Here is a 15,777-nt window from a genome sequence, read left to right as displayed (position 1 = left end):
TGCTTAAGAAAGCCTGAATCCACAGGTTGGTCTTGCCTCTGATGCCGTAGTGCTCCAGTTTGTGGGATAAAAGGCTGTGACAAACTTTGTCGAAGGCCTTGGCGAAGTCCATGATAAGAACATCAGTCTGTTTTCCATTTTCCATGTTCCGGGTTATGTCATCTGTGAATTCAAGAAGCTGTGTTTCACAGGATCTGCCCTTTCTGAAGCCATGTTGGAGAGGATAGAGAATCTTTTGTTTTTCGGCATGGTTCATGATGTGGCTGGTGACAATGTGTTCTAGGAGCTTGCAGCAGATGCACGTTAGGGAGATAGGGCGGTAGTTTTCTGGTTTATATCTGCTACCTTTCTTGTAGACTGGGGATACATTGGCTTTCTTCCAGTCATTAGGGATGGTGCTATTTTCAAGTGACAGAGTGAAGATGGTGTTGAGTATTGGAGCGATGTCAGATGCCAATTCCTTGAGGATACGAGGACTTATGGTGTCGGGTCCTGCAGCTTTATGTGGGTTCAGTGCGAGAAGGAGTTTGGTGATTCCATTTGTGGTTATCGATATTTCAGGGGCTACAGGATGTGTTGATTGTGGATTGACGTAGTCCCCCTTCTTGAAGTCATCAGCAGTGATCTTGATGTTGTCTGTGAATACAGATTTGAACTGCCGATTTAGAATGTTAGCTTTGGACTTAGGATCGGAGTGGAGTTGTCCATGTTCTTTTAGTCCAGTAATTGTTTGATTGTCTTTCTTCTTGTGTTTTATGAAGGTCCAGAAACGTTTCTGACTGCTGTGTATGTTTGGATCTGAGGGCTGCGGCGTTACAATATTATCGACATATGTCCAGTAGGCTTGTCGGAGTTTCTTCTGCACTAAGTGTTTGCAGGTCTTGTAATTTCTTTGATGTTGTTTGTCTTGAGATTTTTTCATTTTCTTATGGAGAAAACTAATTTAGAAAGCAACACTAAATTGTTTTCTGAAGAAAATGAAATATTTGTCTCTATGATAATTTTTGACTTGGATATATGCATTTATAAAAAGTGTAGATCAGCAGAAAATTTCAATGAAATGGGGGTACAGTAATCCTCTTTGAAGTCATTTTGCAAAAAAAATGGTTGGCTACCCCTATAAAACAGGAACATTTTTATGTGTCAGGCATTTCATTCTGCTAGAAAAATCACATCTTTAGCATGAAAACTCAATTTCAAGGTAGGATTAGGCCTAGGGACCACTTCTTATAATGTAAGTCTATGGAAAAATCAATGTGAGTGTCTGACCATGAAACTTATTTACCATACGGGTTTTCGGGTTTTATACTCACCAAATTGTGCTTACATGCAAGTAAACACATGTGCACTAGAATCGAGATGGAAAACTTAAGTGAAAACAGTCAAAGAAAGCTCCCAGAGAGAAATATTTTAGATTTATTTGTAATTCTGACAAAATCTGGTGATGTAAAAAGGTGTAACGCAACCAAGTGTCTTTTGGATCATCTCCAGAAGCAGCAAGCCAGCAGTGGCAAGGCACGAAAACTAATGCTTTTAATATTCGTACACAATATATATCGTACTTATTGTGAAACATTTTTAATATTTTCAACGATTTTATGATCGGGTCTATTTTTTTTAACAATAACAGGGACTAAGTCACACTGAATAGATAACAATTTTGATACTGTATTTCAGGTTGGAGAAATAATTTGAAGTTAAGTTTGTAGGATTTTGTTATTAGTTTATATAAAAATTATTTATTAATATTTAACAACTTCCAGGAAATTTTAGCATTTCTTTTGAACATATGCATCATAGGAACTCGAGAACGGGACCGCAGATTGCGGCGTATATTTTCGATCTTGTAACGGTTTTTAAATACGTTTCTGCTACATCTAAATATCTTTTAGTATTATCCGAGTGTATGGACTCAAAAAATATATTATCAATTGAACCCAATCTGTCTCTTTTAAAATTGGTCAAATTTTACGGTATTATAAAAAAGACAAGGAGTGACATCCGCCATTTGCCGCAACGTTTTCGGCATGAGTTTTTCCCCTTTGGCTACAATTGATTACTATTTTTTCAGAATTTTGTTCCCGTTATTTTTGTCAACTTTCAGGTATCGTCCGGACGTTAACGGTTTATTGTTTACGGTTTATTGTTTACACGTGTTGACATGTATAGGCGGCATTATAACGGGCGTATTCGTGTTTTGATTTGTTAACTTGGAGAAAACAGACACTTTAGTAATATGGTCCAACTGATTGTGCCTAACTGAAAAAAGGAATATTAAAACATGATCCATAGATAAATATTTTAGGCACTCATCTGGTATTCATTACTAAAAAAATTAAAACAAAAATCAAACATATCAAGGGGGATAACTTACGCCGAACGTTGCGGCAAATGGCGGATGTCACTCCTTTTCTTTTTTCAATATACCGTAAATTTGATTGATTTTTAAATTAGCAGATTATATTTAATTGAGATTAGATAATTAAAGACCACCCGCTCGCATCATATGAAAAGATATTCAAAGGTAGGACAAACAATATGTAAAGCCAGTACGGATTCGGATTTATTCGCCGCAATTAATATGCGGTCCTGTTCCAGAGTTCCTATGATATGCATGCCATTTATTTATTTATATTGCTACATTTATTTTTAGAACTTGTGTGGGGATGTCAAATACACAATTAAGAGACTAGTTCAGGGCCTGTCATCAGATAGAAAATATACAAGAGTTGGTTTTTCCACAGCACTTTGCCAACTTCTAAGAACTGTTGATACTATAGCCAGTAGTGATGTCTTGAGTTGTATAGCACATTCTGCTGATAATACAGCTAAAAATGTAAGATATAAATTTTTTTGATAAGTTTGTCTATAGGCCTAATTTCTTGCAGTAGATGGGCTTTTTGATACATGTTTGGGAAGGGCCCTTCCCTTAGAATTTTGGGAAAATAACACGTAATTACTTTTGAAAAAGGGATGAAATTACTTGATTTAAATTGAATTTGATGGTAAAACTGCATGATTCCAAAGAATTTTCCTGAGCATTTGCTGCCACACCCTGTAGCCACTTAGTATCATTTTATAAGCTTTATTGATGCATTGTATAAAAAATGTTTTAGAATAATTTCAGGCATGTGTCTATTCCCTTATTGAAAGATTATTTTTGATAGCTCAAAAAGATTTGCTTCGGGTGTATATTTCTCCTCCTTTATTTTGCTCTTGCTCAAATTGTAATTGTTAATGTTTTATTTCAGGAGGAAAGGAATGTTTTTCTTGGGAATGCATTTGGTCTTTTAACTCTGATCAATTCAGGTAAAATCTTGACAGCAAGTTCAGGGGAGATAAGCGATATTGTTGACAAGTTACTTCAGCTTTATAACAAGAAGACCTACTTACAGCTCTTGTGTCTAAATGGCATTTTGCAAATTATTATGCAGGTATAACATTTTAATTTGATTCTGTACAAATGTTTATAAAGAAAGGATTTGGGCTATATATCACTATTTTTCGTTTAAATTGGGGAGTTATCCTGATCCCTAACATCCATGGAAAGAGAGGATATCAGTGGGAATAAGCCAAGATTTTACCATCTGGTTGTCTGTGCAGGGCAAGGCCTTTTATCCCAAGGGTTTGAAAGTTTGAAATAAGAGTCCCTACTGTTTGCTTAATGAAAATGAATGACATTATGCCCTTGTCCAGTCTAGTATTGTGAAAACGTATTGTTACATAATGACATTTTATGTGAAAGTAACCCTAATAATAAGAAATGTTTTTGTTTATATATCATAATAATATATTTATGTTTAAAATTACTCTGTAAAAATCAAACAATATGAGAATTACAGTAGCATTAATTGCTTAACACTTCATTGAGGTGAGTTCATACCACATGAATCACTGAAGTTGAGCACCAAGTTAACCACCCTGATCCTAGTATGAATTTTTACTGAGTAGTGTCTGTTTTGTAAGATTCCTGGTTGAGGTTGTGTATGCTAGTTTTATCTTCATTACCATTGAACATATTCACTTGAAAAGACACATGTCACCAGGGTGGGTGTATGACTATAAAGGAAGTTTCGAACCAAGACCCACAACTTTGTCATAAATTTTCACGGAGTTATTTCCTTTGTTAATGTAAAAGTTCTAGACATGTCTTTCTAATGTTTATTCTCAAGCTTGTAGAATAGCGAAAGGCTCTGTCCCTCTTGACTACTGCTAATTATTACTTCTAGGGTCGCTCTTTCGATCATCGGTCAATGAGTATTTCTCTGTGACTATTAGATCTTGGAAATTGCCTGATATTGCTGATTCAAAAATCATGTGGGATTAGTAGTTGGTCAGTTGCAGAGAAATTGGTAATTACTGGTTAGTTATCCAGGAAAGCCTGTTAGGCTGATCACTCACCAGGATGTAACCAAAACAAGTGTTAAAATCAGCATTAAAAAAAACAACAGAAAGGCAAACAAATTTAATATAGTAATTAACAACATTGAATATGATTTCAGGTATCCCATGATGTGTTTAAGAATAGTGTTTTGCCTCATCTTCAGCAGCAGTATGCTACGGGTTGGGATGTTTGCACACCAGATACCTTGCAACTCCTTTTAACATCTTGCAAATATCACCCAGTAAGTATTTATATATTATCACTGAAACATTAAATGATATGTGTTTGAATTGCTTGAAATGGATACAGCTTGAGCAGGGTTTTTGGATGCTTTGACATGATCTGTTACTTCAATATGACGAGACTGTATTTTTTTTCTACCTTTTCAGGCCAGTGTAAAGAAATTTTTAAAAGATCATTGGTTAGGTGACCAGTTGATCTCAGAGAAAAACTTTCCACATCTAGGTACTGTTGTTTTGGTAAGTACTTTCAGCTGGTTAGCTGTCACTTTTCAAATAAAAAAGTGTGGGTATTGTCATGACCCTGGCAGGCATTGTCCATTGTATAGTTTTGGTCTGGGTATATCTTTTGCATACAAAGAGGGGTTTTAATATAACTTGATAAAAATGTTCACTGCCATAAGACAGTGTGTTAGTGTATGAACCAGGTTTCTAGGTCAATGTTAAATAAATTGAGTTTCTTTAATTTCTAACTCTTGGTAAGAAACATATTATGAACTTCATAAAAAAAACCCTGAGAGTACTGAAAACATTCAGGGGTCAATTATGGGGGTCTTTTGCAAAGCTGCATGTACATGCCAACATTGGACAGAGTGTTTTTCTGTTGTCTTATTTGTAATAAATTCTGATAATTTCCTGGCGAGTAGTGTTATACTTGTATTGACATTTAAGGTTGTTGTTGTTTTGTTACAGAAAAGCACAAGTCTGACACATATGATACACCCACTGATAGACGAGTTGTTGGCAGTTGTCAAAGAGAAACATCTAGACGTTGGCAAATTCTGGAAACATGTTGGCAGTAAGTTGATAATTATCTTTATCACATAAACCGTGGCGCAGGAGAGTAATAAAGCCATTTAATAAAAACGATATTACACTAGTGTAATAACACTTGACGAGACGTCATTTGCGCTATATAGAAATATAGCGTTAAAGCGCGCTAATGTTACGCGTTACATTATAGGTGCGTCATTGAAAAATTACTCATTTTAACAGTTTAACGTTCTTATATTATATATGTGATAAATAGAATATGATATTTGTGTAGATTCAATACTACAGAGGCTCGCATAATATGATTTTATTCAACTCGTTCAATAAATTTAGTATTTAACTACACTCATTCAATATCCTCTATGTATAAGTTATATATATCTGAAAAATTTAATACCATACCTAAAGTTGTAAGATAAAAAACGCATGTGAAATGGCTGTCATAATTATGATTATAGATTTAATTAATAGCAGAATTTTTTTTTAAACTGGTGTTCAGGTATGTCAGTCTGAATTTCCTGCCAATCAGTTTGACCACTTTGCTCAGGTGTAGGGAGAGCATTGTATTTGTAATCTAGGGGTCACCAGTTAGATCTTTAGTTTCCTTTGTGACAATTGATCTCAGACATGGAGTCTAATGTTCATTTGTCTCTCATCACTTATTTAGAAATCATGTGGGATAAGTAGCCTGTCATTTGTGGGGAAATTGTTTATTACTGGTTAGTTATCCAGAAAAGCCATTTATGTGGAACAACCGCCAAGATGAAGCCATAAATGTGTCAAAATTGGCATTAACACACAAACCGACAGACTATCAATTAAATATCAATTAATTTTTCAGAGACTTTACTAGCATCTGACAGGAGAGTTAGGGTAGGACCTAAACAAATCCTAGGACTGTACCTGCTTGAGAAAATACTGCCACTTATTGACACTCCAGAAAAGGTAAGCATTGTCCTTTTCAGATCTATATATTTTCATGCATGTCACAGGGACCATCTCTGATTAAAGACCATATTTAATCCATGTCCATGCCAGCATTTTGTATTTCTTCTTGTTTAAACAATAACAATTGTATATGTGAAACTTTTTTCTTTTCACTTTTATTTTACAATGCTCCAACACTGTGAAGTCATATGGCAATTCCACCTTTACCGCTTGAGAAAGGTCTCAAGGGCATGTCAGTGCATTGTTTCAGCCTGAGTACAGTGTAACTTCCGAAAACCGAACACCCATGGGACTTGTCATAAAGTTTGGATTTCAGAGGTTTCCGGAATTCAGAGGTTTATGATAATGCGGACAAGACTAAGCCACTTAATATCACTAAATGTCAAGGAAGAAGTGGCCTTTACTGTAATATCATATATAATAGTCTTTTAATCAAGATAAAGATGTGAATGAAAAGAATACATTTTTATCTTACTTGCAAATGCTTCTGAATTTCTATCAGTTTGTAGAAATGTTGTTAATTGCATAAACTTACATATCGTCCCATGCTAGATAACTAATTATTACATCAAATGCAATAAAATCCCTAAAGACTTTTGATGCATACATTGTCCAATTAATTGTCATTTAATCCGCTAATATACACTTCAAATTAACTGACCGCCGTAAATTACTTTGATTAACCGCATCACTCCAAACATACCATTTCACAGTTTGTGATTTTAACGCGTGTCAAATTACACGGTCACCGCTAATAAGTAAACAATCGCTGGGGAGATTAAATCTTCCTGCAGGGATTACAATGTATTTCACACCTTTGGATGTTTCTGGTTTTTGGAGGTAAAATTGCATTGATTTGACTCTAATTTTTCGAAAATATCGTCCGGAATTCAGAATTTAGAAGTTCCGGAATTCAGAAGTATTATATTAATAGAAAATAGAAGGGAAAATATCGGGACCGAAAAAATTGTTCGGTATTTAGAAGTTTCCGGATTTCAGAAGTTCTGGAATTCGGAAGTTACACTGTAGAACCACTGACGTTTCGTAAGGTTACGTACACGCAAAGTGAAAAAAACAAACAAAAACAATTTACATACTTAATAGCTCATAAACCTACGTTTTAGTTATGGTAATACACTTGACTTAATATATCATACAGTTGAAAGCTGTGATGTTACCAGACATAGGGAGTGTGTTAATACAGCTCTGTTCTAAGAAGATGGAGGAGGGAACTAAAGGTGCTAAAAAAATAAGTGATGTTATAAGCAAGATAACTCAAGTGGTAAGTTTAAAAATATATCTCACTATTTTATACGAGTGCATACTGTTTTTATAAGAGGCTTTTTTTTTTTTTTTTTAAAGCTAGGCAAATCCATTGCAAGAATTCAGCAGGTTAAGGTTTATGATTGCTGGTGTTTATCTGTTGACTTTTGTGCACCCAGCTCCTGCCTGGTAAATAGGTATGCACAATTGTAAATGGAGCAAAAAAAAACAAAATGCTTGAAGATAAAAACTGTAGGATTGAGATAATGGCAAGCTAAATATTACATGTATTTTTCACCTTTACTAGTTGATATAGGCTCATATTTTTCAATGGCGGGAGGGGATAATAAAAAGTTTTAAAAAAATGCAAATAAGATAAGATTGATTTGACTCTAAGTTTACATTTGATATAAATATTTGACATATATCCTGTAATTATTACAGCTGACAGCTTTGGTTGAGTTGACGGTAGCTAGTAAGGATGCCCAGTTTCAGCTAGAGATGTTGAAATGCTTGATCTCACCACCTGGATCTTTTGAGTTTGACAACCAGACAAATACAACAACCATTGCACAGATATCAAGTCAGGTATATGATTTGATGATAATTCACCAGATTTATTTACTAAATATCGTTATGTACATGTTAGGGTAACAAATAGTGATGTCACATAGTAACATTGCTTTTCGGTCTGCTGGCATTACCAAATAGCATGTGATGCATACCAGGCATCCGTTCTCTTTCTGAAATTTTTTTTTAGTACATTTGTAATGAAATAAATATCTCATCCCATTGTCCTTTAAGGGTTGAGGCATCAAAATTGCAGCAACAGTTTACCCCTGTGTGATTGAAAGAGGCAACTAAATGGGTTCAAATTACTGGAGTCTCTTAACAGATGAGGTGGTTTTGACCCCAGGTGTGGCTTGAAGTTTTTAAAACACAAGGTTAGCCAAAATCGTTTTGGCTCCATATGACATATAATGTGTTGATGCACTATTAAACCAAACAAACTAAATATCACATCCCACTGCAGGTGATAGATCTGAACAAAACATTAATGGGAGACATGTTAATGTCAGTCTTCGTTACTGCCTTCATGGACATCACTTGTCTTGGGTGAACATTATGTTCTATCACCCTAAGTATGTGATACTTGTAAATTGTCAAATGATTTTTAGCTCACCTGTCACAAAGTGACAGGGTGAGCTTTTGTGATCGCTTTTCGTCCAGCGTCCGTCCGTCCGTCGTCCGTCCGTCCGTAAACTTTTGCTTTAAATGACATCCCCTCATAAACCACTGAGCCAATTTCATCCAAACTTCACAGGAATGTTCCTTTGGTGGTCACCTTTGAAAATTGTTCAAAGAATTTAATTCCATGCAGAACTCTGGTTGCCATGGCAACCAAAAGAAAAAACTTTAAATATCTTCTTTTAAAAAACCATAAGAGCTAGAGCTTAGATATTTGGCATGAAACATCTTCTAGTGAGTGTCTACCAAGTTTGTTCAAATAAAAGCCCTGGGGTCAAAATTGGCCCCGCCCCAGGGGGGCATTGATTTTCCCTATATGCATATAGTAAAAACTTAAAAAATCTTCTTTTAAAGAACCCAAAGAGCTAGAGCTAAGATATTGGGCATGAAACATCTTCTAGTGAGTGTCTACCAAGTTTGTTCAAATAAAAGCCCTGGGGTCAAAATTGGCCCCGCCCCTGGGGGTCATTGATTTTCCCTATATGCATATAGTAAAAACTTAAAAAATCTTCTTTTAAAGAACCGTAAGAGCTAGAGCTTAGATATTTGGCATGAAACATCTTCTAGTGAGTGTCTACCAAGTATGTTCAAATAAAAGCCTTGGGGTCAAAACTGGCCCCGCCCGGTGGGGGGGGGGGTCATTGATTTTCCTTATATGTGTATAGCAAAAAATGCTCATACATCTAAAAGTATATGGTACTTTTACTAAATAAATGAGATTTAATACACTTGTTACTATTTATAGTAACAAAATTGCCTATGATTTCAACTGATTATGAGTGTCATGTGACCTATTATGAGTTTGCGGCCCGGGGCCGAGAACTAGTTATCAGCCCGCAGAACATGTGCACGTGCACAAACTGAAACAATGACGTCATATTTTACGTCATCAAACAGTTAACTGTAAAAGTGAAAGTAGGTTGTCAGCACGAATCGCTTTATTTCTATTATGAGAGCTATGTTTAGTACAAACACATTTTTGTTACTATTGAAATTTGAAGAAATAATACGACAAATTCATTCCGAAAAAAAATGAAAATAAAACTTGCTTCTAGATTCTACTGCTTTGAACACACAAACAGTAAATGTCTCTGTACAGAACAGTAGAAGGGTAGACAAAAATTTCAACGAAAGAACTTCAAAGTATTTGTTGGTTCTTTTTTTTGGTTTTAAAAAAAATGCTACTATTAGAATCTAGATCTACCAAGTGTATTAAAGACATTAATACAGAACATGTGCACGTGCACAAACTGAAACAATGACGTCATATTTTACGTCATCAAACAGATAACTGTAAAAGTGAAAGTAGGTTGTCAGCACGAATCGCTAGCTTAAGCGTATTTAGTACAAACACATTTTTGTTACTATTGACATTTGAAGTAATAATACGACAAATTCATTCCGAAAAAAATGAAAATAAAACTTGCTTCTTTGAACACACAAACAGTAAACATTTCTGTACTGTACAGTACAGTAGAAGAGTAGACAAGAATTTCAACGAAAGAACTTCAAAGTATTTGTTGTTTTTATTTTTTTTTTTAAATGCTACTATTAGATCTACCAAGTGTATTAAAGACATTAATACACGTCAGAGTATGGCCGGAAGGTGATAATCGGCCCTGAATGAATAATTGCCCTCGGGTCCATTATTCATTTTGCGGGCCGATTATCACTTTCCGGCCCTCTCCTGCCGTGTATTAACCTCTTATTAATACACGTCAGAGTAGGGCCGGAAGGTGATAATCGGCCCTGAATGAATATTGGCCCTCGGGCTAAAGCCCTCGGGTCCATTATTCATTTTGCGGGCCGATTATCACCTTCCGGCCCTCTCCTGCCGTGTATTAACCTCTTAATATTTGTAAATTACAGTTACTACCTGAGGCTAAACATGAATATATTGAGGAGCTGATGAAAGCTTTTAGGGGTGAACCATCCTGGATGTAAGTATATTTTATATAAACAACACTTGTCTCTCAGGGTAATAGTGCATATTAGCAACCCAAGAACTATAATAACTCCCGAGGGGGGCAGCCAACTCATTTTAACTTTTTACTATACAGCCTAATGTGAGGTAACATGCTGTTATTTCGATCAATCAAACTGGAAATGAATATCACTCGGTCAGTAATTTTTTGCAATTTTCCCCAGGGGCAAGTAATCTATATAGACTTCTTGAATGTTCTAGTTCTTTCCCCTGGTCGCTCTGCTCATGTAAACCTTTTACTATATTAAAATGTTTTACTATATTAAAATATTGATTTAACTGAAATAACACCATCAACTCCGTCTCGGGAGTTATGTCATTAATTGGGTTGCTAATTGCTAATATGCACTTTTACTCTGAGAGACATCATCACATGCGTTATTTTTATAATGACATATTTGTAAAAACACAGATTCAAAATATGCAATGTTTAGCTGACCTAGGAGCGAACAGTTCCATGGGTACAAGTTCTCAGGCATTTGCCTGAAGTTCATGTGTTTTGTTCTTTAGAAAGCACTCTTTTTCTATATAAAACCAATTAAAAATATTACTAAATTAAGAGGTTTCAGGTTTTTCGATATTTTTAACTTGCACACATGCAGTTCTTTAATTATTGCATAATGTGTTAAGCTGTTTGGTCTGACTAGTGGGCCTTTTCATAGTGCATTACCTTTTTAGATTCATATTAATAAATTTATAACATAAACCACAATGTATGCAGAAATGTAATTAATGATAAAATGATATTACACTTGTGTAATAAAAATGCAATGTACCATCATTTGTGTTAAAAAAAAAAGACATAAAAACACCCTAAATGTTAACATTACACTATAGGCATGTCAATGAAAAAAAATGTTCTTTTAACTGTTAACAGTTCTTAATTTTTGGGCATGTGATAAATTGAAAATTATATTTATTTTAAAGGTTCAATTCTGAATTTGTAAAATAATATAATATTATGTTCTCTAGAGGCTTACACTATACAATTTTATACAACTTATTCATTAAAGTCAGCATTTAACTTACTTTCAATTAATATATCTTTTATATATGATACGAAAAAAAAAATGTTAATTTTGTATCACACTGATGAAGGCTTTTGAATAGCCAAAACGTAGGTCTTTAATAAAATTACTGAAACCTAACTCACTTTGTTTGGTGTTTTTCACATCCCTTATTCTTTTTACAAGCTGAGGGATATAAGACTTAAGACTTATATGGTATTTGCTGTCTACTGTCACTGATTGTGTTACGGAATGAGAACACCTAGTATAGGGGTGTCCGTGGCCAAGTGGTTAAGGGCGATGACTTCAAATCACTTCCCCTCACCGCTGTGGGTTTGAATCTTGACAGGGATTTTGGATTCTTTCATGTGAGGAAGCTATCCAGCTAGCTTACGGAACTTTACGTAAAACTCAATCAAACAAACACCTAGAAAATATCATTGATTTGTCATTATAATGTTATTATTTCAGAGCTTCAGAGAATCAGTCTGCTTCTTTGCCACAGTGGTGTGTTAAACAGCTCTGTTTGATGTGTGGTAACACAGAGTCGTCATGGCAACTGAAGATTTTTCAATTCTTATTTCTACACAGCTTCTTCACTGTGAAAAAATATAGCAAAGATATACCCCATGTAAGTAAAACAATGGAAAATTTATATAAAAAAGTTAGTTCACAATTATATTTTTAATGAACAGTATTGTGACACAACAAACATCTTTGTGTAGTTATTTCTTAATCTGTTGAATTTCCTGAAGGGATATCCATGGCTGAGTGGTTGGACTTCAAACCACTTACCCCTCATTGTGGGAGGTTTGAATCCTGCCAGCAACTTTGTATTCTTTTATGTAAGGAAGCTTTCCAGCTAGCTTACGGACTGTTGTTTGCCCACTTGTGACTGAATTGATGCACAAAGGAGCACCTGAGGTCTTCTTCTACCAGTAAAGCTGGAAAGTTACCATATGACCTCAACTGTTTTGGTGCAAAGTAAAACCTGACCAAAAAAAAGTTTTCTGAATGGACTTGAGTGGCTTGCCTTTTAGGAAAAGCCAATTTTTAATTCATGGATATCAAAATGAAAATTTAAATACTGATTTGCTTGAATAAAGAGACCATAAGGAAGTGTTAGACTGCCCTAATTCTATTCTAGTGGTGAAACATTTGTTGATTATGTTTCAGAATTGAAAAGCCTTTTGTTGTTGAATTGTAATATGAGTTATAAAAGACTTCATTTGTTGAAGTAGCATAGCTTTTATCATATAAACCATTATTTGAATACACAGGCTTATGAAGGTGGCTGAAATGAATAGTTCAGAGTAATGGTAGTTAATAAATATCTTAATATTTAAATGTATTACAAAGGGTAGTTTCCTTATAAATAAATATCTTAATAATTAAATATATTACAAAGGGTAGTTTCCTTATAATGAAGTATCAGGAGCAGGTGTGTTCAGATACAGGTTTTACATTTGATTATGTATGTTTATTCAATTCCATGCTCTTCTCAAATGTAACCCCCGCCATGATGTAAAAGGCCACAAACATGTATTTGTTCATATGCTGAATAAATAAATTAAAACTATTTCTCCAAGTTTATTTATCAGTAAGAAAAGCATGTATGAATTATATTTTAATTTTGACTTCCTAAGGTATCATGTTTCCTCACAAAGTTTAGGACCTTTGTGGCCCAATGGATAACTTCAAACTTTTGCCCCTCATTCCTGTGGGTGCGAAGCCTACCATGGCTTTTGGATTCTTTAGTGTGAGGAAGGTCTAAAGAGGTTGTAAGGAAGGTATTTTGGTTTTACTTAGGTGCCCACTTATGCCTTGAGTTCTTCCTCCAGTAAAAATGAAAAATAGCCATATGGCCTTATTAGTGTCAGTGTCAATCTGTGGATCACTTATATAATTTATTATCATTAGAGAAAGGTTCTTTTGACAATACAAAATTATAGAATTAAATAAGTATTATAATCATTGATGTAAGATTGTTAAATAAAGAAATAAATTTTTTATGTTTTTACAGTGCAACCGTTGTCGCTAGGGAAGTCCAAAAAATTTTAAAGAGAAAGGTTTGTGGCGGGAACATTTTTTTAAAAACACAAAACCAATTTGCTGAATAAACTGAAAAAAGGTAAGTTTAGTTTTTTACCATTCTGAAAAACCCTTTCCCTTTAGACAAAAAAAGTGTTAATTCCCCACACAAAAACCCAAAATTTGGGTTTATAAACCGGACAAGGTCCCTTGAATGTTTAAATGCCAAAATTTCGCCTTTTCACCCAACAAAATTTAGTTAAAAACATCCCATTCATTTTTTCCCCCGATTTTATAAAAGGGAAATTTAAATTGAAAAATGTAAAAATCGGGCGAAAAAAGCAATTTTTTTTCCCTACTTAGTGATAAAGGGATTTCTGAAAAGAAATAAAAGAGGTTTGCCCCAAAACCCAAGTAGTGAGTGAAAACCCTTCCCCTTAAAAACGGGGTCAGATAATGGTCCCGAAAAAATTTTAAAACGGGAAAAAAGTTTTTTCCAAAAAGTGTTAAATAATTTTCGTTTTTTTTGAAATCTTAATTAATTTTAAATTTTTAAAATTGCTAGTATGAAAAATGAGAACTCCCCCCAGCCAAACTGAAATTTTCAGTAATCCCAAACAGATGGCCGGCTGATCTTTGTCAGGGCAAGGGTTAAATTTTGGTCAAAAGGGCTACACAAAATTTCTTTTAAAGTTTGGAATACTTTCTTTGAAAAATTTAATGAAGAAAACAAGAAAAAAAAAATCACATGTCTTTACTTTTTTGTATGAACAGAAAAATATATTTTACTAGGTATAAAAGTGAATTAATTTTTCAAGAAATAAGTTTTCAACCCCCCCCAAACAAAAATGATATTTTTTGTATAAAAAAAAAGCGCTTGAATGATTCAATGCTTAAATCTTATCTTTCAAATGAGCTTTATAACGTTAAAATCATTCTTTTACACCAATTTATATACGGTAATGAATGAAAAATGTGAAAATCAGCGAAAAAAGCAATAAGTCACTAGTGATGCAAAAGCCAGAAAAATGAAGAGCTGTCATCGATAGAGACAATATCGATGTATCGTTGATATTTTTTTGTCAATCAATAATCGATACACATTTGTAAAAATCGATAATTTTGGTTAATTATTTTGATGTCTATAAATTTTGAAAATTCGACCAAAGCATATACAAAAGCAGGTGACCATGTCTAACACCAAGCTGTTGTTACATAATTGACACATTTCATAGTGGTGATTACAAAAAATTGGTTAGGAGGAAGTCCTACAAAGGACATTTATTAACAGGACACATCATATTTGTATATACAGAACATATGTTTTAATAGGTATGAAAGTGAATTATATACAAGAAATAAGGAGTATATATCAATATATATTGTTGTATCCGTGTATCTCTGATATTTGTCATCGGATATCGATGTATGGTCAATATGCTTTGCTATGAATCAATGACAGTTTGGAAAAATAGAGTTGTGTCCCTTTCTTTTCATTCAATGATAAATTATAATATCTAAAATATTATTTGTAGCTAGAATTTTCTGCAACCAGTTACTATTTTGTGCTGCAATCATCAATGAAATACTGATTTTTCAATGTGATAAAAGGGTTACCACCCATTATAGTATAGTCTGATTTTATTGACCTGTCAATTATGAATACATTATAGCACTCATTTAAATATTCGATCCTACTTCGGTTTTGTCCGTTTATTTTACGAGAATTGATATGGAGTATATAACTAATGTTTGGAAAACTCCCACTAGCTTAATGTAGGTTCTCGTAACATCCGCAATAGCAAAGTCGGTTAAGTGATTGCCTAATGTATGAGAGGTCCGAGGTTCGATCCCTTCTTCTTGACAATTTTTTTAGACGTCACTTAATTTAGAGTTATT

General features: G+C 34.2%; 1 protein-coding gene across 1 annotated transcript; it reads left to right on the top strand.

The window, feature by feature from the left end:
- Positions 1 to 1,317: 1,317 nt before the first annotated feature.
- LOC132731547 (myb-binding protein 1A-like protein) lies at positions 1,318 to 13,029 on the top strand. Its single transcript, XM_060717739.1, has 12 exons — positions 1,318 to 1,515; positions 2,654 to 2,836; positions 3,252 to 3,434; positions 4,503 to 4,625; positions 4,774 to 4,863; positions 5,317 to 5,422; positions 6,239 to 6,342; positions 7,505 to 7,627; positions 8,053 to 8,196; positions 10,726 to 10,796; positions 12,319 to 12,478; positions 13,024 to 13,029. The coding sequence occupies exons 1-12, from the start codon at positions 1,342 to 1,344 to the stop codon at positions 13,027 to 13,029; spliced, it is 1,467 nt and encodes a 488-aa protein (XP_060573722.1). The 5' UTR covers positions 1,318 to 1,341.
- The last annotated feature ends 2,748 nt before the right edge of the window (positions 13,030 to 15,777 follow it).

This window comes from Ruditapes philippinarum, unplaced genomic scaffold, assembly GCF_026571515.1.
Source record: "Ruditapes philippinarum isolate M1 unplaced genomic scaffold, ASM2657151v2 ctg2187_1_1_1_1, whole genome shotgun sequence".
In the NCBI taxonomy this organism is placed as follows: domain Eukaryota; kingdom Metazoa; phylum Mollusca; class Bivalvia; order Venerida; family Veneridae; genus Ruditapes; species Ruditapes philippinarum.
This window is presented reverse-complemented; position numbering and strand designations above follow the sequence as displayed.

Excerpts from the sequence above, each read along its gene's own strand:
- LOC132731547 (XM_060717739.1), top strand. The coding sequence starts at position 1,342 with ATGTGCACTAGAATCGAGATGGAAAACTTAAGTGAAAACAGTCAAAGA. Across the intron at positions 2,837-3,251 it reads CTGATAATACAGCTAAAAAT|GAGGAAAGGAATGTTTTTCT; the intron begins GTAAGATATAAA and ends GTTTTATTTCAG. Across the intron at positions 4,626-4,773 it reads CATCTTGCAAATATCACCCA|GCCAGTGTAAAGAAATTTTT; the intron begins GTAAGTATTTAT and ends CTACCTTTTCAG.